Below are 25,852 nucleotides of genomic sequence, written 5' to 3'. Positions count from 1 at the left end.
GTGCCAAGCGCGGGGGGAAACGAGAGAAAATGGAAGGGAAACACGGAAATGCGATTATAATGAGCGCATAATTACGGAACTGCCCGCTACTCACCTGTGGGCATCCACTGTGATGTTGTAACTGCAGAGCAGAGAGCCACCCAAATGGCAGTCGTAGCGTCCGCCATCGGCCTCATTCACGGACACCACAACCAGTCCCCGTTCCGTCGTCTCAATGTACTTTGTGGGTGAATAATGGATCTCATAGCTAGAAAACGAAGACGTAGTCAAGTAATTGAAGATAAATCACACTAAAATCCAAATCCTTACCGTCCCTTATCCTTGGAGTGATGATACCAGGTCACCTGTTCGTTCTTCAGCACCTCGGGAATTTTGACAAAGCATCCCAGATGCACGCTCTGGCCGTAGGTCACCACAATCTTCTTCTTTAGGACACTCGAATCGCAAATGTCGCTCGTCTCATTGGCCACATCCTGTGGGTGGTAGGAAATCACATGTCATTTCGCCACTCTACACTCCCCACAGCGCCACTCACCTGCAACAGATCCAGCTCGTAGGGGCGGCACGTATTGGCCTCCTTGTCCCAGCCGCAGTACGGATCACGGACACACCGGAAGCAATTGTCGTAACGACGATTGCACATGGCCAAATCGATTTGCTTGATACGGTGATCGGTGCCGATGTAGAGGCTCTTACGTGTCTGACTGATTTCCATCACCTGAATGGCCTCATTGGGTGCAACCTCAAAAATGTCCAGCAGCTTCGAGAGCGACTCACCGTTCCGGTAATACTGCACGATTTTGTATATGCGACCCAGATTGGTGCCCACGTAGTACACAATGTATTCCTGATTGAGTATATCGATTTTAATTCTGCAACAAAAGAGCACACATGAAAAGGTGTTTTAATCTCTACGAAAATATACTCCTTCATGTATTGCATGTTAATAATTAGCATTATAAACAGCTTATTTACTTTAAAGCTTTACATTTATGAACCCAAGCATTGATTACTGCTTATGCAGTGAGTTGCAGCCTTGGCGCAGTTCAAACCATTTAATTTGAATTACTCACTGAATATTAAACATGCAGCAAGGAGCTCTAAACTTGACCTTGTGCTAAGACTTTATACATGAAACTTTTCTGCCTTGTTCAGACATCAGTGCAGGAGTGAAAAATTGCCATTTCTTAGAGCTCTAATTACTGGAAATGTTTACTTTATGATACATTCAATTCGTATCAATTTGTTACTTGTACACTTTCTCAGCTCTCTTACTCTTATCAATAAAAAACTCTCAGGAATATTTCTGGCATTACTCACTTGTCGACGACGAGCTTGGTGAAGACCAAATCCCTTTTATAATAGACAGGATTGTTGTGCTCATGATTTACGGCTTTGTCCATGAGCGGGTGGGATCTGATGAAATTCAGTACTGTATCTGGCAGATTTGATGTATCGTTGACGCATGTACCGGGCCTGGGCTCGGGTACACGCGAGTTGAGTACCGGCAGCCATGCGGAATTCGATGAGGATTGCTCCTTGAATTTACCTGTGCGGAAAAAGGTGCAAAAAAACAATTGTAGAAATATATATATAGTGGGGTGGATATAGCAAGGGGGAGCGCTGCAATTGAAGATTTAAATCTACGACGAGCAAAAGGTGTCAGCTGTGGCCCCGCTTGCCACTAAGCTGTCAGTGGAGCCGGCGGGGCCACATATCTACACGTATATGCATGTGTGGCTATAATCCATTCAAATGGATTTTCTAATGCGATTTATGTTGCGCACACGGCAAAGGGAGCCACACAGAGGGGAGCTCGAGTCGATTCGACTTCACTGAAAATTACAAAACACTCAACGAAGAGGATGGAAATGGAATCGCAGTCACAGCAGAGCGACGAAACAAATGTGTAGATTGCAAAATAAAATTTTGCCAATAAGTTGCATTTGTCGTTTTCCATTTCCATTTCCATTTCCATTTCTGGGCAAGCAATCCACTTTTGGGGATGGCCGGACCGAACGGACAATGGAGAAAATTGCACGTCAATGCAAGGCGAAACGTTGACAGGATCGGCATGGCCAGCTCCCTGTCTCTCCCCACAGATAAGCAGATTTCCCTGTAGATAACCAAATCCGGATTCCGTTTCGAGAGCTTACCATTGAAGGCAGCTTGAATCTCGTTAATGTGAAAACTGCAGACGGCCGATCCAATCAGGCCATTGGTGCTGGTCGTGAATGTGGCATAGAAGCGGGTCTTGTCCGATGGCAGCTGGTACACCGACTGGATCTCATTGAAGTAGAACGGGAACTCCCCGGAGATGCTGCAGTTGAGCCGCGCCTTCAAATACGTAGCCCAGTTGTGGGCCAGCAGATTCTTGCCACCGACATCCTTCTTGCAGACACGAGCGATGCGCGAGTACACGGCCTTGCCACAGTTAATGTACTCCACGGCCGTTTCGCGGAAAAAGAAATACACATAGTCCCCTATATCAAAGGATCCAACAAAATTGGGTTCTGTAATGCAAAGAAAAGAAGCGGAAAATATGATTAGAGAAAGATTTAGAGCTGTGTTCTGTTAGAGCTGTGATGGCACTTACTGTCCAACCATTTGGAATCGTATTTCAAAGTCCGCTTAAACTTATACTCCAAGCGTTTGGCCGATGTATTGTATAGATCTGTGCGAAAGATGACGGTATCCGCTTTGGTGAACTCCGCATTGGTGCCCGAGTACTGCGGATAAAAGATGAAAATGAATGCAATTCTCGATTGTCAGCCTGGAAATTCGCACTTACCAAACCCGGTAGACCACCGGGATTGCCATCTTCCACATAAATGGCAGTGGAGTTGTCCAACGGATCGTAGGGACACTTGGCAATGCCCAAACCCACACCAATCACATACTCGGAGCGGGGCAAATGTGTTAAATTGGACTGCGGGGTTAAATTTGTATAGAAAATAATTTAGATATGTGTAAAATGTAACTCAAAGGTGTCGTGTGCGTGTGCAGTAGATGGCCTTTGGATTAGATGTTTTATCTATGCATGAATAGAAGCTTCAGTCTATCGTAGATTGCTCCTCTGTAGGAGGCAACTGTTGATTGCCATCTAAAGTCAACTGTCGGAGGCAATTCTGTGCCATTCACTCAACGGCTTCCAACCACTCTGGGCTCATCATGAATGGGGAATTGCTCTTGGCTTTTGGCTTCTTCTTCATCTTCCATCTATCCAACCAGCCATCGACTGCGTGTAGGTGTAGGGTGTGTGTTTGTTTGTGTGTGCAACTTACATAGATAACGTAATCCTTGGGATTGTGGGCATTGGTGCCGCACACATAGAGCCTATCGCCCTGCTCCATTGACTGTATGACGCGTACGTGATTTTTGCAATCGAAAACCTGCAAAATGATATCGATTATAGTACCTCATAGCCAGGATAGAAGCAGCTGGGAGCGAGTAAACCTGCAGGGATATCCTCAACAAGGTTTTCGACAATGTTGTGGGAGCTATGGGGAGGGAGGGAGCATTTTCAATTTATTGTGCCGTGGCATCATCTGTTTTGGCACACAATCGCAGCAATGTCAAAATTGTTGCATCCCCCGTGTGCGTGAGTGCAGCGAATTTTGTGGCAAGAACGGAGCACAAATTGCAATAGCACGCGTCGCTGCCGAAGCTAAATCAATTGGCAACAATGCAACGCGAATGGGGACACCAGAAGAGGCACCATTATGGGGCAACAGAGGAGCAGAGGTGGCAAAGGGTATGCCAGGAGCAGCAGCAACGGCAACAATGGCAAGTGGCATCCCTGCAGAAATTACAGCCACAGAGGCAGAGAGTGAGGGGACAGAGGGGGAAGAGCACAGCTAGCACAGCAGCTTTATGATGACTTAAGCAGGAATCCCATGTGTATGTGTGCGTTGCATGCAACATGGTACTGCTGCTAGCAGTGCCAGTGGCACTCCTGGCACTGCCACTGCCACTGCCACGAATAACTTGAAATTGATTTCAAATGAAAGGATTTGCTGTCACATTATAAACGAGTTGCAACAGCAGCCGCAACAGCAGCAGCAGCAGCAGCAGCAGCGTTCGCCCTCCCCCATGCCATTTCTTCTTTGGCTTTAAAAAAGAGAAAGAAAAATCGAATTACAGCAAAATATCTGCACACGGGTATGTGATTTCTCTAATGCATCTCAATAGTTTTATTGCTTCATTGCATCTCAAAAGTGTACGAATTATCTATCGTTGGGGCACGGCAATTGCTGCTAGCGATTACTGACCCAATTCGCAGTGGATTTTAGATTGAAATTGAATGTTGTTTGTGAGTTTTTAAAGCAAGAACTCTATGAGTTATCTTTACTGATAGATATTTGCACATTTTTGTACACATTTGGACACATTTTCCTAGAATAAATGGAGCAAAGGCCAAAGAGCTCATTAAACATTTTCCGCTTCTGTAAGAGACTTTAAAAGGTGACTCTTAAGAGTATCTAAGCCCATAAGTATTGTAATTACATACCTGACTCTTTCCCTTGGATACACAACTGACGACATCATCACGCGTGGGCTCCAGGTTGATCACATCGCGCTGTAACAGAGACATAAAAAAATACACATATAATAATCGTTCGTTTAATGTTATCAAATAGATTCTGGAGCAGCAGAAATGTAGTTCAATCGACAGACATTAGCCATTAGTTAAGAGCTCACGTGCAATCAATTCAAAAATTCAATTTCCAGCGCCAAATGAATGAAAAATATGTTCTACATTGTACATATACATATGTATGTACATATACATACATACATAAATGTGGCAGACTGCGGCTGGCTGTGCCTTGTGGCATAAACTACAACTAGCAGCAGTTCGTGGCACCTTCAGAAATGCTTTCAACTAAATTTATTTATAAATCACGTAATGTTACCCCCCAAAGCACACACACACACGAAATATTTTCACGCACCCGCCTTCTAGGGCTAACCGTTAGAGCATCCTGCAAAGCCAACGAGCCACCCATTCACCCAAGGAGCCAACCAACCAACCAGCCACCCACCTAAGAGGCAGGCAGTCGCAACAGAGCGTTCATATAAAACCAAAATCATGTATTATTTAGTTGAATTTGCATTTGGCGCATAAAGCAGAGGAGCGGCAGCAGCAGCAGCAGCACCGTAGTGGGAATGGTGGGTACAGGTGCAGGCACGAGCAGGAGCTGAAGCAGCAACAGGAGAGCCCTCGCGTATAGGCCAAAAAAGGAAGCAAATGATGCCCATGGCGCAGGGTATTCGCACTTAACCGCATAAAATATATTGACGTATCCGCATGGATGGGGGCCCAGATCCTCTCGCCTGCTCTGCGCCTTTACGAATATATAACCTCTTAGAGTTTTACGATTTCGAAATGGAATATCCCCGTATGGAGGTGGGCTGTTTGCCCAGTCAGGTGTGTCCCGTCTCGGGCTCATAAAACAAACTTTTGTAAGTCATAAATTCATAAACAGCACGAAAAAAAACATGCACATACGCGGGTGCGGGGGCGCAGGCACATCGCACTTCCTGTAATCGAATTGCCAACGGAAAATGTTGTGGCAAGTTTCGTGGCACACACACAATCTCTCTCTCTCTCTCTCTCTGTCTCTGATTTTGATCTGATCTCCGGGCAACGCATAAACCTGTGTAGAGCACAGGGAATACACCAGCGACCGAGCGACAGAGAACATAATGCCCATGGACAAGAGTGCATATTAAATATGTTTTTAGTCCCTTTTTTTTGCGGCCTTTTTGTTGGCTCAACTAAAGGAAACATGGCTGTTGGTGTGCTCTGTGTGCTGCTGTCGTCGTCGTCGCTTGGGGAATCGAAGATTTGTGGGTATGTTCTCGCTCTTTTCTCGTTGTCATTTGAAGTGCGCCTAAAAGGCTGGCTAAGCCTGTGCATTGTGTTGACAACGTTTAGATGTGACGCTTTATGGCCACAAAAGGCTGCAGGATGGAAGCTTAGCGGCCATTTAGAAACTATGGAAATACACAGATACAGATACACACTCCTCTCAGAGGCACATGAAGAGGTACACACACACAGACAGTTCCAGGGATTGAGTAGAGTGGCGCATAATGAATTTTTAACAAGAGACGCCACGCCGCAAAGGCCCACAGAGCTGCTGCTGTTGTTGTTGTTGTTTTGCCTAAAAGCTTGCCCCGATTCTGGGCCACCCACTCCCAACTGTCACGATAGATTTGTGGCTTGAACCTGGCCAACAGGCAGGTTCCACCAGCAGTCCACCTTTTGGGTGAAACATCAACCCCGGCTAACGGCTGGAGCAGACTTTTATCTGCTGCCCCAGGATTAACATATTTAAGGAATATATTTTATGCCGATTATGTAACTGCGCCAAAAAAGAAAAACAAATTGTTGGTTAGCATTTGGCTGTGGTACTTACATCACAGTAGGATGAGGAGATGTTCTGCAAGTTCAAACGGAATACGCGATCCCTGGAAAAGGCAAAGCAAACCAAAAAATTAGCAAGAAAAAAGGTTTAATGTTGAATGTAAACAATTTCCAGTAAAATACTTACATGGCGCCCACATATAGCGAGTCCCGCTCCTCGTTCATATGAAAGGTGCGATAATACAGTCGGCCGCATGTGAACTCCCGCACATGATCTGCAAACGAAAGAAAGAGAGAGAGACAGAGTTAGAATGGTGAAAATTGGAAAACATTTTCGTGAAGTAAATTCAATATTTGCCAAGGAAATTTTGCTTAAGTGAAACGACAACAGAAAGCACACAGAGAGGGGGCGACGGGCAGACGGCAGAGGACCCAGAGTAGAGTAACGGTCTGCAGATAGTGTCAATAAAGTTTTCATTTCGGGGTAAAAATACTCAAGGCAGCACGGGACAGAGAGGGTCAGGACTGTGTGGACAGGACCACAGACAAAACATTGCCAGGGAGCTGGCAGATACTTCCTTGCACTTCCATAGATATCCCATTTCAATCAAATGACAGTTTTGGATAACATTTTCTTGTGTTTATTTAGATTCAAGTTTTTCCGCAAAGCACAGCGGAAAATCGGGAAGCCTTTACTCGTTCCCCCCGCAGCCCACCATGGAAATTCCACCCATTAATTATGAGTATTGTGCGAGTATTATGTTAATTTCAATGACGTCGCTTTGTCTGGCAGGAAGGGAGGGTGATATGCGTGTGTGTGTGTGTCCAGAATGCTGAGCAAACAATTATTTAATTAAACTAATTTATATTTCGCATCCGCGCCCAACCCCACATCGATTGGCTGTCACTCATCAGTGCTGTCTGATAAATCTCTTTAGCAATTAATTTCTGTGCATGAGATGCGATGAAATGTCTTCGGGTAAAGTGTCAAATGTCTTTGGAAGGATTATGGATGACCCACTCGACAAACCACACAACCCGCCATAGCGCCACCGCCCCCAGCCGGACAATGGCTAAAAGTATGACAGAGAGGTCACAAAAGCGCAGGACCTCCTTCTGCACAGACCCCGAATAACAGTCATCCGATTTATGCACTCATGCTCCTCCGACCGCTCAACAATGGAATATGTAAATACCGAAAGGAAAGCCACCCAACCAGGCCGCAGGCACCCGGGGGAAACCCGGGAAACAGAACTGTAGCTATTTTTGATTTCCGATTTCCCAGTGAATATTTTTGTGTGCGGCATAAACAGAGCAAAGGGGGAAAGCAGCAAGCAGGGTCAGGACAGGACAGGGAACCACTACAATAGAATGTACAGTTCCCGGAACATGTCCGCTCCACACCCCCTTCCGTGCGTGTATGTGCCATGTTTGCGCATGGATTCGTATAGAATGTCCATGTCCTTGCCAAACAGGAAGTCGACTTGTGTACGCTCGAAATGCTTTTGTACATATTTTTATTGTACTCGTACTCGTACTGGAAATGCCTGTCGAACTTTTCCTTTTTCTTTGCCGCTCGATTTTGCTTCATTTTTGCCAAAACTTTGTGCAGATTTTCATGCCACATGAATATTTAAAGGAAATTTCTTTAAGAATAAAACACAAACGCAAACAAATAACATCATAAACTATATGGAATGTGCCCGCTGAAATATACTTATGGCGGCGCCCCGCAAATAATTGCAAGCAATTCAGCAATTGGTAATCCACAAGTCAATTCGAAGCGTTTATAGAGTTTCAATCTCTGCCCGACTGCCTGACTGCTTGCCCCAGCGAGACAGAAATCCATTGGTTTATGGAGTCGTTCGGGCAGGACCAAGGGCCAAGGGGCCACTACCAATTGTCATCGGCAGCCAGTAAAAACATATTGCCACAATTTCATGACTGGATTAAGCCCATAAAAATATGCTAAATATTAACATAAAATTGATGGCCCAAAGGATATGCTGCTCTCTGTGTATTTTATGTGTCAGACAATTGGCGAAATATCCCTTTTCGCATATCGAGAGAGGGTTGTGCAAAGTCACAGATTACTTCCGCTATTCAATGTAGTTGAAGTCTTAAACGTTTAATCTTATAACCTTTCATTGAAAGGAAACCAATGATAGAACTTGCAGAGCGCTTTCCCTTATAAATCTATTGCAGAACTATGTCCAATTGGCGCTCTCAGTGGACCTATGGTTAAGCTAATCCAGTTGCCCTTCGATCTGGATATGTTCCAGTTAATATTTTCCCAGTGATTCTGGTACAGTTCGTAGTCCCCAATGGAGTTGAACCATTTATTTATTTTATTACAATTTTTTCTCCATGGTCACATCTTTAAAATCCAACAAAAACAAAAGCGTAGCGCTGTTAAAATCCTTTCAAAATTTCCCATTTACTTTTAAAAGTCTTGAAGTTTATTTGGTTTTAATCCAGAGTCCAATCAAAATCAAATTGCATTTACGAGCTGCCTTTGAGAATAAAGCCAGCCAAAAAAAAACGCCAAATTTTATATTCCATTTTTTTTTTTTTTGCCAATTTTCTTTATTTTTGTTGTTTTTGGAAGGGAGAGGAGAGTCCTTATGCGTATAAGCATTTATGACTCTCAAACCTCGAACCTCGAGACGTTTCCCCGTATCCTCATATATGTCAATAATTTTTATGCTCTTCATAAATATGCGTTTTACGAGCAGCAGCCTCACATCTCGCATCAACCATCTCCCACATGGCAGTAGATCCACGCGGCTCGAATGCCGTCAAATCAATTTCTTCAGGGGAGAAAATTACATTTGACACAAAAAAAGAAGAGAAAACGTTATTATCAAATCAAATGGAGAGACGTTGAGGCAGCAATGAACATATTGTAAATTTAATGTCCTGCCACCCACTCGAAACATTGGGTGGACTGTGCCTTCGGGGGCACACACACATGCACACAGAGAGAAAGAGAGATGTACGGCAGGAGAGACCCTGTCAGCTGCAGGTCCAAGTCCCTGGCCCTAGCCTGACATTATTCACCTTTGAAATGTCACCAGAAATTTGGACCCCAAATGATGACAGCAACTCAAGGGTTTCGCCCCGTTTACCGTTACATTTACATATGTACATTACATATTTGTGGGACATCAAATGACATCGGGCTATCAAAGGAAAGTCATGAAATAAGGAGAGCCAAAGGTACATGTAAATGTGGCATCAAATGCGGCTGGGCAGCTGAGCAACTGAGTGGCGGTGGATGTGGGTTTATGCTGCAGTTCCTCGCTGCTGGCAGATGGCAATATATCTTTCAGTTTCCTTCCCTTAGTTTACTTTTTAACAAAATATGTCTAAACATAAGAGGACTGTGGTAGAAAACAAAAATAAAAGGCATACATTTTGTTTAATATTTATCCAAAAATATGTGCATATCTTTCCAAGGAATTCTGGGAGTTCTCAACCATTAATAAAATGTTTTTAAGCATATAGAGAATATATACACAATAAACTTAACTATAATTTAACATTTTTCTTGGCTTAATCAATTTTTAATAATTTTTTTCAATTACAATTTCAGGCTGATGTCGCTCCTAGAACCAGGCTCCTCCAAAAATCATTGCCACACAGGTAAATCTCTTGAATTATAAGCAAATGTTGCCACTGCACTTCTCTGTTAAATATTTGGTTTTGGGAAATAAATCAAGTGCCGGCTTCTGCTCTGGGTTTCCTGTGTATTCCAAAAATATCCCTGCTTTTGCTTTGGAATTTCCCTTCTTGCTAATTATAAGAACCTGTGGTTTCCCTTCCCTGCCAGCCACCACACACAGACAACACACAACGTGCAACACCTTCTAAGCACTCCAAAATCCTGTACGTCTAGACGTCTGCACCTGTGCCCCAAGCTTCTACCCCCACCAAGCCATGGAGCAGGCAAAAGTTCACCCAAAAGTGGTTGCCATTTCATTTGCACAACACAACAATTCGCCACCGCTCCGGGGGGTTGGGTGGGAGGAAGTCAGTCTCCTTCCGATTCTCTGCGTATGTGTGTATTATGCATATGTATAATTGAAGCGCATATGCATGGTAAATATACTTATTGTCAGCACTGTACTATGACTGCCCCCAGAGGCTTTGGCTTTGGCTTTAGCTTTAATTTTGACTGCAGTGCCAAGCGGACGAGGAGGAGCCTCCAGGAGGGGCCTCCCGTTGGTGTTGCAAAATATTTTCAACTCAATTTAGTTCACTTTATTGCAGCAGCAGCAGTGGCATGGCTCTGTGGCAGTGGCTGGTGGCTGTGGCAAGAGTTCATTTTGTGTTGCAAAATGGTAAAAATGGTACACAAAAAAAAAATAAACATTACCCTGCACGAGCAGCGCACTGCACTCGTAAAAAAGCATCAAAAGAGCAGTCAAAACAGCACTAGACAGGACATAAGAGGACCAAAAACAACAGCCAGCGAGGTGGAGCATGCCCCTGGACAGTGCCCCAAAAGCCAGCAACAAAATTCGGATGCGGTAAATGTTTCACTTTTGGGTGCTCCGAGAGGTGCATGCTGCAGAGTGGGTTTTAGTGCAACTCCATTTGATGATCTGCTTCATGTGTGAGTGCGGTGCGGCATAAACGCTTGCAACAGTAGTTTCTATTTTAATACCCCACCAAAAAAAAAGGAGTACCACCATAGAACTATGGTTTCTGGGTTCCCTTCTGCTTTGAAAACACTTGAATGAAAGATACTCGCACCACATGAGAAACATGGCTGCGGAAATCCATTGAAAAGCATTTAGAAAAGACAGCATCATGCACACGACATGTATGCTGTTTTTACAATAGTCTTATGCAGCATTCGCTTGTGTGTCTCGAGTCAAGTGGCCTGTGGCACAAACATGTTCGTTGCCCCAAAGCCAAAAGTTAGTTTCATGCGGTAGCCACCTTTGTGGCAAGTAAAACATTCTGTGGCCCCTGTTTTGCAACTGTTGTTGCAGCACATCGAAGTGCGAGCGGGTTTGTCTGTGCAACACTTTGTAGTTGAGAGTCTGGGGTTAGCATAAGGAGTATGCAAATTATGGTCTTTAGAATTAAGTTAAGACTTAAGTCAATTAAGGAGACGCACACGGGACACACACATAAAGACTGTGGCAGACAGTAAGGCAGGCAGGCAGGCAGGCAGCTTGCACGAAAACTTAATTAAATTTCACCTTAAAATGGATGGCATAAATGGAAATTAACATTAGTTGCGTTTGTTTGTGTCAATTTTGGATTGTGATTGAATTAGACGCAAAATGACAAAATCTGTGGCCTAACTGCATTTACAGTTGATTGATTGCATTCTGCCACACTCACACACACACACAGTTGTCGCCTGTTAATTGCTTTTGCAACACTCTCTCTCTCTCTCTTTCTCCTTCTCGCTGTATCGGCTTCCTCTAGAGCTTCCTCCTCATACCCCAAACCGTACAGAATCAAGCGATAAGTTCGACTTCCTCTTCTTTAATCAGCAGAAAAACGGAGGAGCGACCCCGGGCTCCCGAGACTCTTATCGAATCGAATGTTATATAACTTGTATTTGCAAGTGTTCTTCTTGCAACATTCGGATGGAGATTGCGGCGGCAAGTAGTGGACAAAGTCGGGCAAAAGTTGCAGTGCAGCAGCGAGGCGAAAAGTCCGAGCGTGGAACGTGATTTTCTTTCAGTTTGATGCTCAACTAAAACTTAGAAAGAGAGTCGACTCTTTAAACATACTTTTAATGATGTTGCCGCCTGCCACTGTGCGCCACCTGCTACCTGCCACTTGTGTCATCTCACTCTCTCTCTATCTCTCTGTGCCACTGACACAGCAGCGTTATAAAGCCACGCCCCCTATCCATGAAGAGGTGCCGACAGGCCCATTGCCCACTGCATTGAAATTCAATTTCGATGACATTCTGAAAAGAGCTGCGCTAACATGATTTGGGTGGGCCTCCAGGCACAGTTTTCACAGGTTGCACAGTTTGTTCAGTTGCCAGGGCCTTCCGGGACAGGATTAACAGCAGGTAAAATCCCAGGACTCGGACTACGAATCTACATTACAGCAAACGGGTGGGAATGGTCTTCGTGCAGGAGGTGAATCTGTGGCACACAAACTGTGAAACAGCTTTTGACATGGCCTGCATCATGATGATGAAAAGTTCACAATGGAAGTGACTGGAGAGGAAGTCATTGGGCCGCCAAAAACGCCATTTGAATTATCGCCTTTGTTCGTTTCGATTGTGGGTCAGCAGTCCAGTGCGCGACGGCGACTACAGATTGACATACACAACAAATGACATCAGTGGATGCTAAAACGAAAATATTTGCAAAAAAAATACAGAAATATCTGTAAAGAACCTCCCAAATGTCTAGTTCGAATGGAACTGTAAAGTTTCAGATATTTAGTGCACTTTTAACATTACTGTTAAACTCTACGATAACACACCACTTGTAAAACTGCGTTGTCTGCAGTTTTACACTAATGCCATCGAAGCAGTGCACTATCAACTGTATTGCTGTTTAGTTATTTTCAAAATGTAAGGAAACTCGGGTAAATTTTGTGGTTTATTTTTTTAACCTTTAATAGAACTGCTTATATAGTGAATGTAAGACCATCTCTGCGTCAGTTCATCAAAAACGGTATTGCTACAGTTACTACAGTTAGACAATCATTGCTTCATCTGTATTGTTTTGTCTACCTGCTGATCGAACGAGTCAATTCTTGGACTGTCCCTCATAATGAAGTCATTCACACATAATTTCAAACAGCAGGCGGGCACAGAAAGGAGAAGAAGAAACGAGATAACAATCAGAAAAGAAGTGAGAAACACATGAAGGGGCAGAAGAAGTGAGTAACAGAATAGCGAGAGGAAGAGCAGAAACAGCAGACAATGCCATATAAAAATAGAACAAAGCGAAAGAGTGTGCAGAGGAGTGGCCGCAAAAGAAACATCTGTCAAACCGCTGACTCAACAAATGAAGTGGTGGGGGAGAGAGCCAGAGGATTTGCTCTCTCTCTCTCTCTCTCTCTTTTCGTCTCCGCTGCAGCGAAGAGAGACATAAATTTCGTATTCATTCCCCAACAGAGGAAATGCAATTAATTTCATTTAAATCAATGAAATGAAATAAAACAAACGCTTTTTTCCTGCACATTTCTTTTTGGTGGATAAACAAAATATAAATTTACCAAATCTACTGGGGAATTTATGGTTGACATTTTAGAGTTTATTTTTGTTGTTGCACGAAGAAGGGAATGTGTGTTTTGTGGTTTTGGCTGGCATTTAATTTATTGTTGCTTGAGGATCAGTGCTTCAGGGGGATGTGGGGTAAAGAGTATGTGCATCTGGTGCAGTCATTTGCTTTACACTTTAATTCAGACTATGCTGGTCCCTTTCCAGCACATTCCAATCGATCCTTATTCCTCCTGTACACACACACACACGCGCACACCCTGGCTGCGGTATTCTTGAAAAGTATGCGCAAAACAACAGTTTGAACGCTTCTCTAATCGCCTCACGTTTCCTTTGGGGCAAGTGCTTAGCTATTGAGTTTACAGTGCAACATGCGGCAAGGACCAAAGTTGTTGTCGGCACGTGAAGTTTTATGCTGCACTTATACACTGCCTCAAGAAGCAGCAGAAGCAAAGAGAGAGGCAGGTTGGAAGGAATACCCCATCCCTGACCAGCATTCTAAAACGTGAACTATTAGAAAATGTTTACGGGTCTATGGTCCGATGTTCATGCAACACAAGAACTTGCTTTGGCTTGCTTGCCGCACAAAATGAGATTTAAATATTTTATACAACATTTTATCGCTTTCTATCTTCCATCCACCCTTTAAGCTTTTCCCACAATGTTAGGATTCCTTTTTTTTATGCGCAACTTTCTCGCTTAACATGAAAATTTCATTAAACTCGTACAACCCGATCTATGGGCGGATGCAACAATGTTCCCATTTCGAATTTTTTCTTTCCGATTTTAGACACTGGACGACACACACAAAGCTCATCGTTTAGATACGTAGTATGAGAGGTGTCGACGGTGATGAGAGTGGAAATCAAATTCGTATCAAGTGCTTTGAGCTATGGACACTACAGCAAAGAGGCTGGCCTCCATGCAGGAGTAACCAGTGAGATTCAAAGTAAAACGGACTTTTCTTTTTACGGCCTGAATAATGACTACTGATCCCACTCACCAATAGCTCTACTACAAAGGAAAACACTCTATGCTGCCACACGATATTGCTCTATCCCTTGTTGTTGATTCAAAGCCCCAAAAACGAGAAAGAAATATGCAGAAATGTCTAGTCTCGGCATCTTCCTTCCCATCGTTAAGCCTTTTTCTATATTTCATGATTCTTTTGTTTTATGCCGAATTCATTGAACTCTGGGTACAACTTTTCAATCAAGCAACGTCAAAATGATAAATTAGTTTTGCCAAAGATTATTAAGCCAAAGCAAACATGTTTCACCATCAGAACATGCCAGCCAGACCAGAAACAAGAAACATACCAAAAAAACAATAGACAAAAGACCAGAGAACAGATTCCGATTTCTCAGGGCAGAAATTTGAATAAATTTTATGACTTAATGACTCAATAAACTGGACAAACTTCAATTCAGAGAAGACCAAAGGGAAGCATGTGGCTAGGTTGGCAAATTTTAACTTTAAAATGATTAATATTCATTTTGGGTGAGAGCATTAAGGAGTCAATCATATATCATTCAGGGACTTATCTGTGCGGGATTATGGGGATGCATATGTGCTTAAAATATGATTACATTATTGGTATTTGTTTAAATGTGAAATATGCATATCAATAGCCACAGCTCGCAATTTTCACAACCACTCGAATAATATTCAACATTGAACATGCATTAATATGCAAATTATGAATAATATGGCTGCAAGCCAACAACAAAAGGGACAAAAAAAAAGCAGCAGTTGCATTCGTATTCCAATCGAATCCCACAGAAAATATAATAAATAACAAAAATACAAAGAACATGCGAGTGAATATTATGGCAAATAAATTACAAATTGTTTTTGCCCGAGAAATTGAAAAATAATATTTGTAGCTGTTCAGAAAAAACGCCGTATCTGTGGTACATGAGTTGAATGTTTCGTTTTATTGGCACCCCACAAAGAGGATGCTACGGGTTATGGCAAGATGTTGGTAACCCCCAGAGGGAATCCAAAAGTATCTTTATCTGTTATTCTTCAAGTTAATTTAATAAAACCGAACTTTTTTCTCTTTCCCCTTAGAATAAGTTGAAAGGGTATCTGTACTTCGGTGCTGTAAATAAAGGGGAATCCGCTTTTTACCTCTATTGTGCTTCCCATGGCCGTTCGGCTGATCATTGCCGGCGCAGCAGGGACGCTCGTAGTAGAAATTCCAGGTGTTCTCATAGTCGGCGGCCGTCTCGCTTACACTGCTGGTCAGCAGCGCCGCCAGGAGTGGGGTCAGCAGTAGGAGTGGCAGCATGGCTCGGCTGCCTCAATTGGGGATTATTGGGTGGTGTGTGAGCGGGACAGCGCAGGGCCGACTGCTTGTTGATTTTACCGTTAGTGCAGGGGAGAACAGCCGAAAAAAGCGACTCTCGTTTTTATGCGAATAACTGTTAACGCACTTAGGTTGTATTATTTTTACACACTTTTGCGGCAATTTTCGGTGAAATTGATTTCACTGCCGTTGCGGGCGGCAATGGCGGGGGATCGCAAATTGATTTTAAAACGAATTTCTGGTTGCCATGCTTCCCGGGGGCTCTGGGCTCTAGGCGGAGAAGAGGTGTACGAATTTCGTTTGGATTAATTATGTATACACTGCACTCTCACACATGCAAAGTAATGCATTTTCACAGTTTGTCGCGCGCCGTGTGTGTGTGTATTCAATTTTCAATTCGATTCGACAATTGATCGAATATGTTTGATGAGGCTCAAGCGAAATAGCAGCAGAAACTGGTTTGTGCCCACGCAGGGCAAAAAGGAGAAAGAAAGAAAACTACCAACAGAGAAACGAGAGAGAATTCTTTAACTCGCGCTTCTGTTAGCATATGTGGGAGCGGGAGAGCGATACAAGAAACATCAGAGCGAAACGGTAAACAAGAGGCGCGCCGAGACAATGGTTTAATAATAAATATTGCAATAAAAGCGTTGTTCCACTTTGTTCTGCACAAACTTTGTTGAATTAATGATTAATCTGCAAATATTACTCCACGCATTGTTCTGCGAGAGTGAAAAAGAGTCTGTGCAGGTCAGATTAGCATTCACTTGCACTCGTACGCATGCAAACACACACACACACAAGCACAGAAGTACCAGCGACTGTCTATTCGTGTGCAACGCAATGTGTAACCAAATATGCCAGAGATACACACTTTAGTTTCGTTTTGTGGAAATTCGAATTGAATATTGAACACACACTGACGCCAGCTAGGCGATTGGAGAACACTTGAATTTTTTATTAACAAACTGAAGGTTGGGCCATACCGTGCACGAGAATTCGATTTCAATGTAACAAAAAGACAGCGGATATAAAACAAAAGAAGACGACGCGGTAAACCAGTACTTTAACAGTGGTCTGTTGCTTCGTTTGTATCGAACTCCAGTGAAACAACAGAGACATGTTAAGCGAGATCGTTTTTATCCAGAACGCAATTGTGAGAAACGCGTTAGGGCGAAACAGAAAGCACTAGCGCGTTCCAATGTCGATCGAATAAGTTTATCGGTTGAACCGTTGTTTTTCAATTTTACCTCAAATTCGTGCAGAAAAAGTGAATTTTATTAATTTTGTCTCGCCGACGGCTTCTGTTGTTGACAATTTCGGAAATAGCCAAACATTTGCTTAGCTAAGCATGGCGCACATCCCAGGTAACTGCACAGACAGACATGAAATTCGTTACCCCAGGGCGGCAATTAAACCCAGTTTGACAGTCTCGTCTTTGGGTGCACTTGGGACTTGGGTGTTTTGTTGCAGACACACTGAAAACGTCGCCTGTTTCCGTGTCGTGTCTGCGCTTGTGGCAGAATACCAAAATATTTAATTAAAAAGCAAGTCGGTTATGTTTCCATTTGAAATGTGCCCCCCCTGCCCCATCTTCCACCGTTTCTTTCGGCCTCCTTCTTCAGCTCTCTCTCTTTCTCTTTCACAAACAGTCGGAATATTTGCAATTGTCAATGGCTGCTGCTGGTGAAGTGGTGGGGGGAGCAGAGAGGCAGGTCGGGATCTTGTGTGCGAAACCTGTGTTTCGTCTCTTCTTGCTATTGTCCTGTTGTCTATCTCTAGCCTTCGCTCTCTCTCTCTCTCTCTTCCCCTTTCTCTTACTGTGTTTGCCTGCTAATGAGTTTTCACAGTTGCTCCCCCCCTCGCAAGCATCCCCTCTACAGAATCCAAGCACTTGCAGCGTGTTTGTTTCTCGTTCCATGATACTGTTGAAAATTTTGACACATGTTGAGCACACACACGCATACATACAGCTACTCGGCTTCGACTCTGCCGAAATTCTCCTTCCAAGGTATATCGAATGAAGGGTGGGTTCAAAGTGGTTTAGCCACCCTCCGTTGCTCGATCTGTTTGTGTCACACGGGCAAGTGGTCAATAGGTTTTTGTTGTGGTTGCTGCTTTTAGCCCTTGCTTCGTGTGTATCGGACAGCCTTACCTCTACGAAAAATAAACCTTGGCTCAACCTCCACACTCGCCCACATGATCTCGTTGTCGTTGTCGTTGTTATTGTTGTTTTTGCTTTTGTAGTTGCTTTGATGTTTTCGTTTCCTTTTTTAATTTTTGGGGAAAGAGGACTATAGGATAGCCTTTCAAGTGCAGCATCAGCAGGAGCAGGAGCAGGAGCAACAGCAACGTTGTCATTGTCGTTTGTTTTCGCAAACGTTTCTTTCACACAATGTCAACTTTCAACAAAGGACTTTAATTAAGTCCTTAATGACAGCTTAATTTAGCGCACTTTGCACAACGCGTATGCTTTGACACGTACACAAACAATGGCACAACACACACACAAACACACACACAGCAGACTTTGTTGTAAGTTGTGTTTAGTTTTTCTTGCACTCAGCAGAACACCGCTACAGCTCGCAGCATAATTGAAATGGTTTTTAATACTTTAAGCTCGCTGAGAGAGGGGGAACAAGAAAAGGGTACAGAAGGTTAATTATTAGGTATAGAACCCCCAAGGGAGCATTACGGCAGCAAAAAGTGTCAAACATTTTATTTAATATACTACCTGGGTGATACGAGAGACAGAGAGTGTCGTAAAGCGTGGGAAAACCCCAGAAAGGAGTCCTTAAATAGCATTTTCATTATGCCAAATAAAACATGAAAACTTGTTTAACCGCAAACATTCTTGTTATTGTCCTTTTGGCCCTGTCAGCAGCCAGCAGTCGGCCAACAGCCAAACAGCCAAACAACCAAACAACTTTCCATGCATTATATAGAAAAAGTTGGACAAATAACCAGCACAAAAAACAACTACAACTACAACTACAACTATAGCGCAGGAGGCAGTGTGGCAGCGGGACAGGAGGGGGGCAGAAGGCAAAAAGCGATAAAAACCATTTGTTGTCCTGTGCTTGTTGGCTTGTTGTTGTGTTCGCTTTTGTTATGTGCAAGTTGGCTTCCTCAAGTTACTTCCACAAAGATTTCAATGCACTTTCCACCTCCTGCCACCGACCCCAACACTTGTTCGCAGGGAATGGAGGAAAGCCAAAGGAAAGCAAGAACCAGTGCCAGTACTGACCAACAACAAGAGGGATTTGACTTCTGCAAACTGTCAGAGCAAGCAAATGGCACTAAATATTAAGTTTGCCGTTGAAACTTGACCAACAAAAAGAAACAAAAAAAAGAAAGAGAAATATTTATAAGTAAACTGTCGCCCAGGCAACATAGCACCGAACTGGATGGATGGCAGCCTCACTCTCAGGAATAGAAGGTTTTTGATACCCTTCGCCACACATGCACACAGATAGAGTCCTGAAAAGGTTCCTGCTCCATGTTCCAAGTGCATAAATGCTCCTTGCGGGTAGGGCATGCACATACAATCTATGTAGGACCGAAAACTTGGCCGGCCAGAACTAATGAAAGCTTTTCTACAAGTGCCACAAACCCTAGTGTGTGTGTGTGTGTGTGTATGTTTGTGTTTTGTGCGTGTGTGTTGTGGCTAAAAGTTGCTGCCTCTTGGGCGCTCGACCACAGAATTTCTCATGAGTTTGGGGCTGTAGCGACTCCACTTGTTTCAAGTTCAATTAATTTTAAGTGCGGCACCAATTGTGTGTTGCACATTGTTGTTCCTGTGCTCCTGTGCTCCTTGCTCTCCATTGTTTTGTTTGCATTTTTCTCCTAAATGCAACTTTTGCCTGACACGCAACGTCAGCGCCAGTGTTTATGCCATAAATAATGCAACATATTTTGCATAATGACAAGCTCTGGCAAAAACCACAAAAGCACTGTAATAATTGCATGTATTTGCATTGCATACGAGATGACCCAACCTCACCCATTGACTAGGAAGCGAAACTCTACTTAAAGTAAAGACCTTGAAGATCTAGCCAAAGTCAAAGTCAAGCAGTGTAGCTCGAAGATCGCCTCATGCATGATGGACAGAGATTTGTGGTGTGGCGTCGCGACGCCTGTCACAGCAACCAGCTTAAGCAGCAATGTGATAACAACAAAAGTCGCAAGACAAACGCCAACACACACACACACACATGCACAACTGTACGCAGTAGATAAGCAAATCTTGTCTAGCCAGAAAAAGAGAGGGAGCAGACAGAGAGACACAGAGAGAGAGCGAGTCCTGAGGACAGACATCAGACTAGTCAGGAAGTCGTCGTCGTCGTTGTTGTCGTTGTCGGGGTCGGGTTGGCAGAGCATCAAACGTCTAACTCGTCTGCAAACAAAACTTGAGTACAGTTGACTCTTTTCCTCCACCCACCCACGCCCAAATGTCTCCTTCTCTGTCTGGCTTCCCGCTGTGTACGGAGCATAATTAAAAAAGCATTTTCGAGAGGAATACCAACTACTTTCGGATTTATATTGTGTCACTCAATGGGACCGACCGGCGACTGCGACTGCGACTACGACTACGACTGCTGGAAATGCAAATGCAAATGCGAACGCAGCAGACGGTGTAAAATTCGTTGCATTTGCAATTTTGAAGAAACAAAGCGGAACACGAACGCGAAAGCCAGCCTTCACAGCACAAACCTTTTGAATGCATGCAACAGACTAGAAGCAGAAGTGCAGCGGCAACCCACAAAATTTAAACGATTTAAAGTGTTTGTGTGCAACCCGAAACAGCGGTAGAAAATTATACACAAGAGCCCTCAAATGCATCGCTTTAAAAATCCACAAAATGGTATCAAAATTATTAGCAAAAAAAATGAAATTATGTTGAAAAGTGGTAGAAAAAAGTGAACGGTTATCATTGAATAATTTTCCATATTTATGGATACTTGGAATAGGCCAGCTTATGCAGAAAAACACAATATTTATTCACTGTTAGAGTATCGGTTAAACATTCTCGTATCTGGAGAAAAACAAAAAAAAATTGCGATTAATTTTATTGTTTAGCAGACGGCGGGGACCGGGACCACAGCAAAGCTTTCGGTTGTGATGGGTTCAGAAACCGCAGAGAAAGCCGCATGTCATCAGAGTGGACACACACAGGCTGAAAACTTTGGCCTGTGCAACGTGTTTCCTCTTGCTGCTCGCAACATTCGACCTCTGCCTCTCCCCCGTTTGCTGCTCTCTTTGTTAACATCAGAAACAGAACCGAAACCCACAACGAATAACAGACACATGGGTGCTTTTTTTTGTCCAGAGATGAATTCCTTTTTGGAGTGTCCTGGTGGTGGTGGTGCTGCTCCTGTTGGTCCATGTTCTACGCACCGAAAGCATAAATCAGGGGAAACGAAGAAGAATTTTTAATTCCAACTGTCCAAGTCCGAAGCTGAGGCCTGTCGATGCCACACAGTAGAACATCGCACGTTGCTAGCTTGCAACATGCTGAGGCACACAGTTATGTTATGTGTGGCAGAGATGCACATACATATCTATAGATGGATGGATGGATGGGTTTATTTCGTTGATTGCCTCTTGTTTGTCACGGATTTGAGGAATTCTCTGGAGCAGCAACCGAAACAGGAGACCTGGACACTCCTTGTCAACAGTTTGGATAATTGAATTTTGCAAAAGCTTCAACTGCAGCACAGACAGTGTGCAGCATGCAACATGCAACATCAAGGGAAACAGCAACAGCAACAGCAACGGCAACGGCAACGGCAGCTACTGGAAAATGTCAGATTAATAATTTATCAGTGTCGCAAGTCGCAAGTTTATTGAAATAGATTTCCGCTCTTGCAAGACATTTGCATTTCCTGTTTCCGTTCTGCCATTGTGCGGCATGGTTCCTGCTGCTGCCGTTGAGCCGTTGCTGCTGATGTTGCATGTTGCATTGTTGCATATATGCAAATGTATATATTTGCAGCATGCATACTCAAGTCTATTACATTTTCCAAATCATACTGTGGGGGCCATGCATGCCCACTGGCCACTGGCCACTGTGCCCCTAATTGATTGTGCTGCAAGGCTCCACCTCTCGCCTCTCTCTTATGTAATCCCCCTTTCATTATGTCAGAATTTGTGCAAAAGTTCAACATTTCTCGAGAATTGAATTTAGTTTTGAGTTATTTGCATATTTGAGATGCTCTTGAAAGGATAACCATTGACCATTGTCTGCCTCCCATTCCCGCAAGCGCCCAATCTGCCATTTTCTTTGCCATTCCCATGGCCATGGCCCCCATGCCTCTCATTAGCAGAAAAGGCGGATGTCTGAAAATTATGAAATGACTTTGTTTTCGGTGGAGTAGACGCTTTGGTTCCTTACAGACTTTCAGGGCATTATTAATTGCACAAACACAAATACGAACTGCAAACAGAGACTCCCGTCTTGAATCGAAAGTCGCAGACGCCGCAGGACTGAAGAGGGAGCAGCAGCAGCAGCAGCAGCAGCAGCATCCACGACTGTTATTGTTACTTCTGTCTGATTGTTCCTTTGTACAAACAATGGATTGCTCCCTTTGTTGGCCATCATTAAGTAAGTAGGCTTACTAAGTTGCAACAGAGTGGCAGGGAGACCAGGTTTCTGAATCTTTGTTAAAAGTTAAGCGCATTAAAATCTGTTCGATATGCCAGGGCAGGCAGACAAATTATGAACAAAAAAATGCAATGGCATTTCAAATACATTTCCTGGGGGTTGAAATAATGGAGAATTAGCAGGAAAACATAATAATGATCCAAAACAATAGTATTATTGATGAAAAACGAATATTTTACTGCATTTGCAAGCGTTTGCTTCATTCTAATGCACTTTACACTGCTTGACAGCGGTATTGGGAACTGCTTGCACTCGTTAGTCAAGTGCAAATAAGCAGTAGATGGGGCGCTAAGTATTATCAATTTGCAGCCACCTGATTTGCAGTCACACAGATTGCTGGGACAACTAAAAGTGCAGAAAACTTGCTGTTGAAAGTAGATCGAAGCGGTGGAGAGTACGGAGAAGGACACTCTGCCCTGAACTATTGGCCACTTGACGTTTACGTTTAACAGAAGCTACTCTCTGCTTACATATGTACATCCTTCATATAATTTGAACAATTTCAGCTTCAGTTTTCAAGTTTTTCAGTTGAAGTTGAAGTTGAAATTGGGATTGCCACTTGGGAACGTATATCCACATGCCACATGCCACATGCAATTGACGTGCTAAGTAACTGTGTGTCTCCTCTGGGCGCAACCCTCCGCCCCTACTTCCCCCCGTGTGTGTACGTGTCTCTTTGGCTCATTTGCCTCTTGCCCAGATCTCTTTTCGCTTTTTGCGCTACTCTAATTCTGCATCCGCACAACCTTCTCCGCCGCCTGAAGTACACAGCTCCTAATGCTGCTGCTGCTGCTGCCGCCTGCCACCCCTTGTTGCATAGTATGTGTCTCTTCCAACGCTGCTGTCTCTCAACCGAGCAGACATACACATGTAGCTCTAAGTGTGTGTGCCCTGGTGTTGATTCCCAAAAGTATTTTGTATGTTCTGTTTCTATTGTTGTTGCTTGAGCTTCTTGGCCAACAATTTCCATCAAACTGTCTGGATGGTTCTCCCCGCTTACACCACTTGAACTGTATTCGAGCTCTTTGTTTTCGTTTATTTGCTGTACTGAAAAGACTGAAAAGTTTTCCCACACAGAGCTACTAAGAGAGAGAAACACATACTCTCCTGTCTAAGACTCTCATTATCCCCACTATTGATAATTATGAGTTAAAATCAACAATAATTATCATACCATGGGGCTATAGCCTCAAGGTATTTCCCCTAAAGTTCAAATTGAAATCCGTTCAAGGGGAAGGCGAGGGGTTCCCTTTGAAGTGCCACCACAGGCAGGAGCTACAGGAACAGCAAACAGGAACTGTGAAATACTTGTCCAAAAGTTGTTTCAACAGGAAATTTCCTACTGCCTGCGGACATTACACAAATGACTCATTAAATCTTTTTTATTATTTTTTGTGTTTGTTGTTTTTGGATGAATTTTTCGTAAAAACACTTTGGCTCTATGCAAAAACGCGCGCGACGCTTTCAATTTATTTCCCTACACGGGACAGATGTCAGGGACAATTTTGCAGGACTCTGGGGCTATGGTTGGAGTAGGAGCAGCAGCAGGAGCAGGAGCAGGAGTCGTGGTTATGGTCCAGGGTACTCCTCTTCATGCCATAATAAAACGCTCACTAACACAATTAAACGGTCTTCGCTGGGGGTAAAAAATGAATGTTAAGCAAACATGACAAGGCTTTTAAGCCACAGCAACAGCTCCTGCTCCAGCATCAGCTTCTGCCTCTGTGTTCCCTGCTCCTCTCCCCTTCCGGGTGGTCCATGGGGTTGACTAAAATTCTGTTCTCTGTGGCGGCAAGTGGAGAAGGAGGGTACAACCGGTGCACTTACTGTCACTTTTCGTATGCAAAGCGCTCTACGTCTGGCCCTAATTTAATAATATGTAACATTTTGCCAGGATCACAGCCCCCTCCCCATTACCCCCTATCCACCCCTATGGCTACAAAGTGCCCAATTAGAGGAGTCTGCTATGAAATGGGGTAACATTGCTACCCCCCACTGCATGTTTCTTTCACTCTTTCATGGCGTTATTTTTTTTACAGTCACTGCATTTTGCAATAAATATCCCAAAATTGCAATTGCCAAACACACACAAACACGCACACACACACACACACCTACAAACATAAGTATACATGGTTTCAAACCGATTTGGCAAGCATTTTTTGGCTTTTGCGGAAGTTTGGCGAAAAATCGTTGACAAGCGACAAAACACTTGACAGCGTCAGCAGAGTACCCCCCAAAAAAAAGGAGTAAGACAGAGTGAGAGAGAGAGAAAAAGAGAAAGAGAGGGAGGGAGAGCAAAGAACTGCACAGGGAGACAGGGCGAAAGGCATTAGAAAATAGAGGAAACAAAACGGAGAATTTTACAAATAAAATCACAGCCAGGAACCACAGCAGAAAACAAGAACCAAATGGACATTGAGCAACAAGATCGACTAGCACATGCCCTGGGATTTATGCCTAAATTTATTGAATAATCGAAGGCATTTTGGTAAAAATATAAGGAAAGAAATTCTAGCAGAACCAAGTCAACTAAGTTGTTGACACTAAAAACCAACTATAATTACTTCCGCAAAGTTATTTAAATTTCCACATTAGTGTAGAAAGTTGATTGATTTTTGTTATTGTTCTTTAACAAATTTCAGGCTAGAGTTTTATTAAATTATTTTTGGCATTTCATCTGTAAGACAAGATTAATAAGACAATTAAGTCTTCTCAGCCACAATTCAGCCAAGCAAATATCCCCCCTGCGCCAGGGTATGGAACACGTTTGAAATTTTGTGTGCCGCCAGCAAACCTGAGTACAAAAAAAAAAAGGAATTGGGAGAGAGTAAGAGAAGGTGGACGCTAAAAGAAAAACAAACCAAAAATGTGTAAATGTGCAATCAAATGAAAGAAAACCAATAATCGAAAAATGCCAATGCAGCGTGCTCACACACACACACACACATAAAGAGGGGTGTGTGGCGATGGGAGAAGCAGGTGGAGATGAAGGAGAGATAAAAAGAGGAAGCTGGGGAATTATTGGCTCCATTGCAGAAGCTGTGCCGTGCGGTGGGTGGGGGGGGGGGAAGGTGTGGGTACGGGTTTGGGTTGTGGGCAGGCAAGTAAAATGCACTAAATAAAACATGAAATAGCAAAGGAAACAAGGGAGAGAATGAAAATTCGAATATGTGAGCGGCACATGGATGTCAGGTGTGTCATGCCCCACACCCAACCCCCCTCTCTATACATATCGCTTCAGCTCTAAAGAATTTACAGCTATAAATTGTTGTCGCACTGAACGTATAG

General features: G+C 43.5%; 1 protein-coding gene across 2 annotated transcripts in view; it reads right to left on the bottom strand.

Annotated features, from left to right (window-relative positions):
* LOC117890430 (semaphorin-2A) overlaps nt 1-25,852 on the bottom strand; it is a 34,034-nt gene that overhangs the window by 1,669 nt on the left and 6,513 nt on the right. Inside the window, exons 1-13 of one of the 2 annotated variants that reach the window (XM_034795258.1) lie at nt 16,884-16,991; nt 15,720-16,167; nt 6,561-6,648; nt 6,426-6,477; nt 4,511-4,579; nt 3,285-3,392; nt 2,792-2,929; nt 2,597-2,729; nt 2,157-2,513; nt 1,321-1,549; nt 536-872; nt 310-473; nt 95-247 (exon numbers count right to left, since the gene is read on the bottom strand). In XM_034795258.1, the coding sequence (XP_034651149.1) occupies nt 95-247; nt 310-473; nt 536-872; nt 1,321-1,549; nt 2,157-2,513; nt 2,597-2,729; nt 2,792-2,929; nt 3,285-3,392; nt 4,511-4,579; nt 6,426-6,477; nt 6,561-6,648; nt 15,720-15,879 (1,988 nt within the window). In that variant the 5' untranslated portion in view covers nt 15,880-16,167; nt 16,884-16,991. Of the gene's footprint in view, nt 1-94; nt 248-309; nt 474-535; nt 873-1,320; nt 1,550-2,156; nt 2,514-2,596; nt 2,730-2,791; nt 2,930-3,284; nt 3,393-4,510; nt 4,580-6,425; nt 6,478-6,560; nt 6,649-15,719; nt 16,168-16,883; nt 16,992-25,852 lie in introns of those variants that run through there. The other variant, XM_034795259.1, reaches the window with a different exon arrangement.

Source organism: Drosophila subobscura, chromosome E, assembly GCF_008121235.1.
Source record: "Drosophila subobscura isolate 14011-0131.10 chromosome E, UCBerk_Dsub_1.0, whole genome shotgun sequence".
NCBI lineage: Eukaryota > Metazoa > Arthropoda > Insecta > Diptera > Drosophilidae > Drosophila > Drosophila subobscura.
The sequence above is the reverse complement of the archived record's forward strand: the minus strand, read 5'-3'. Positions and strand labels throughout refer to the sequence as shown.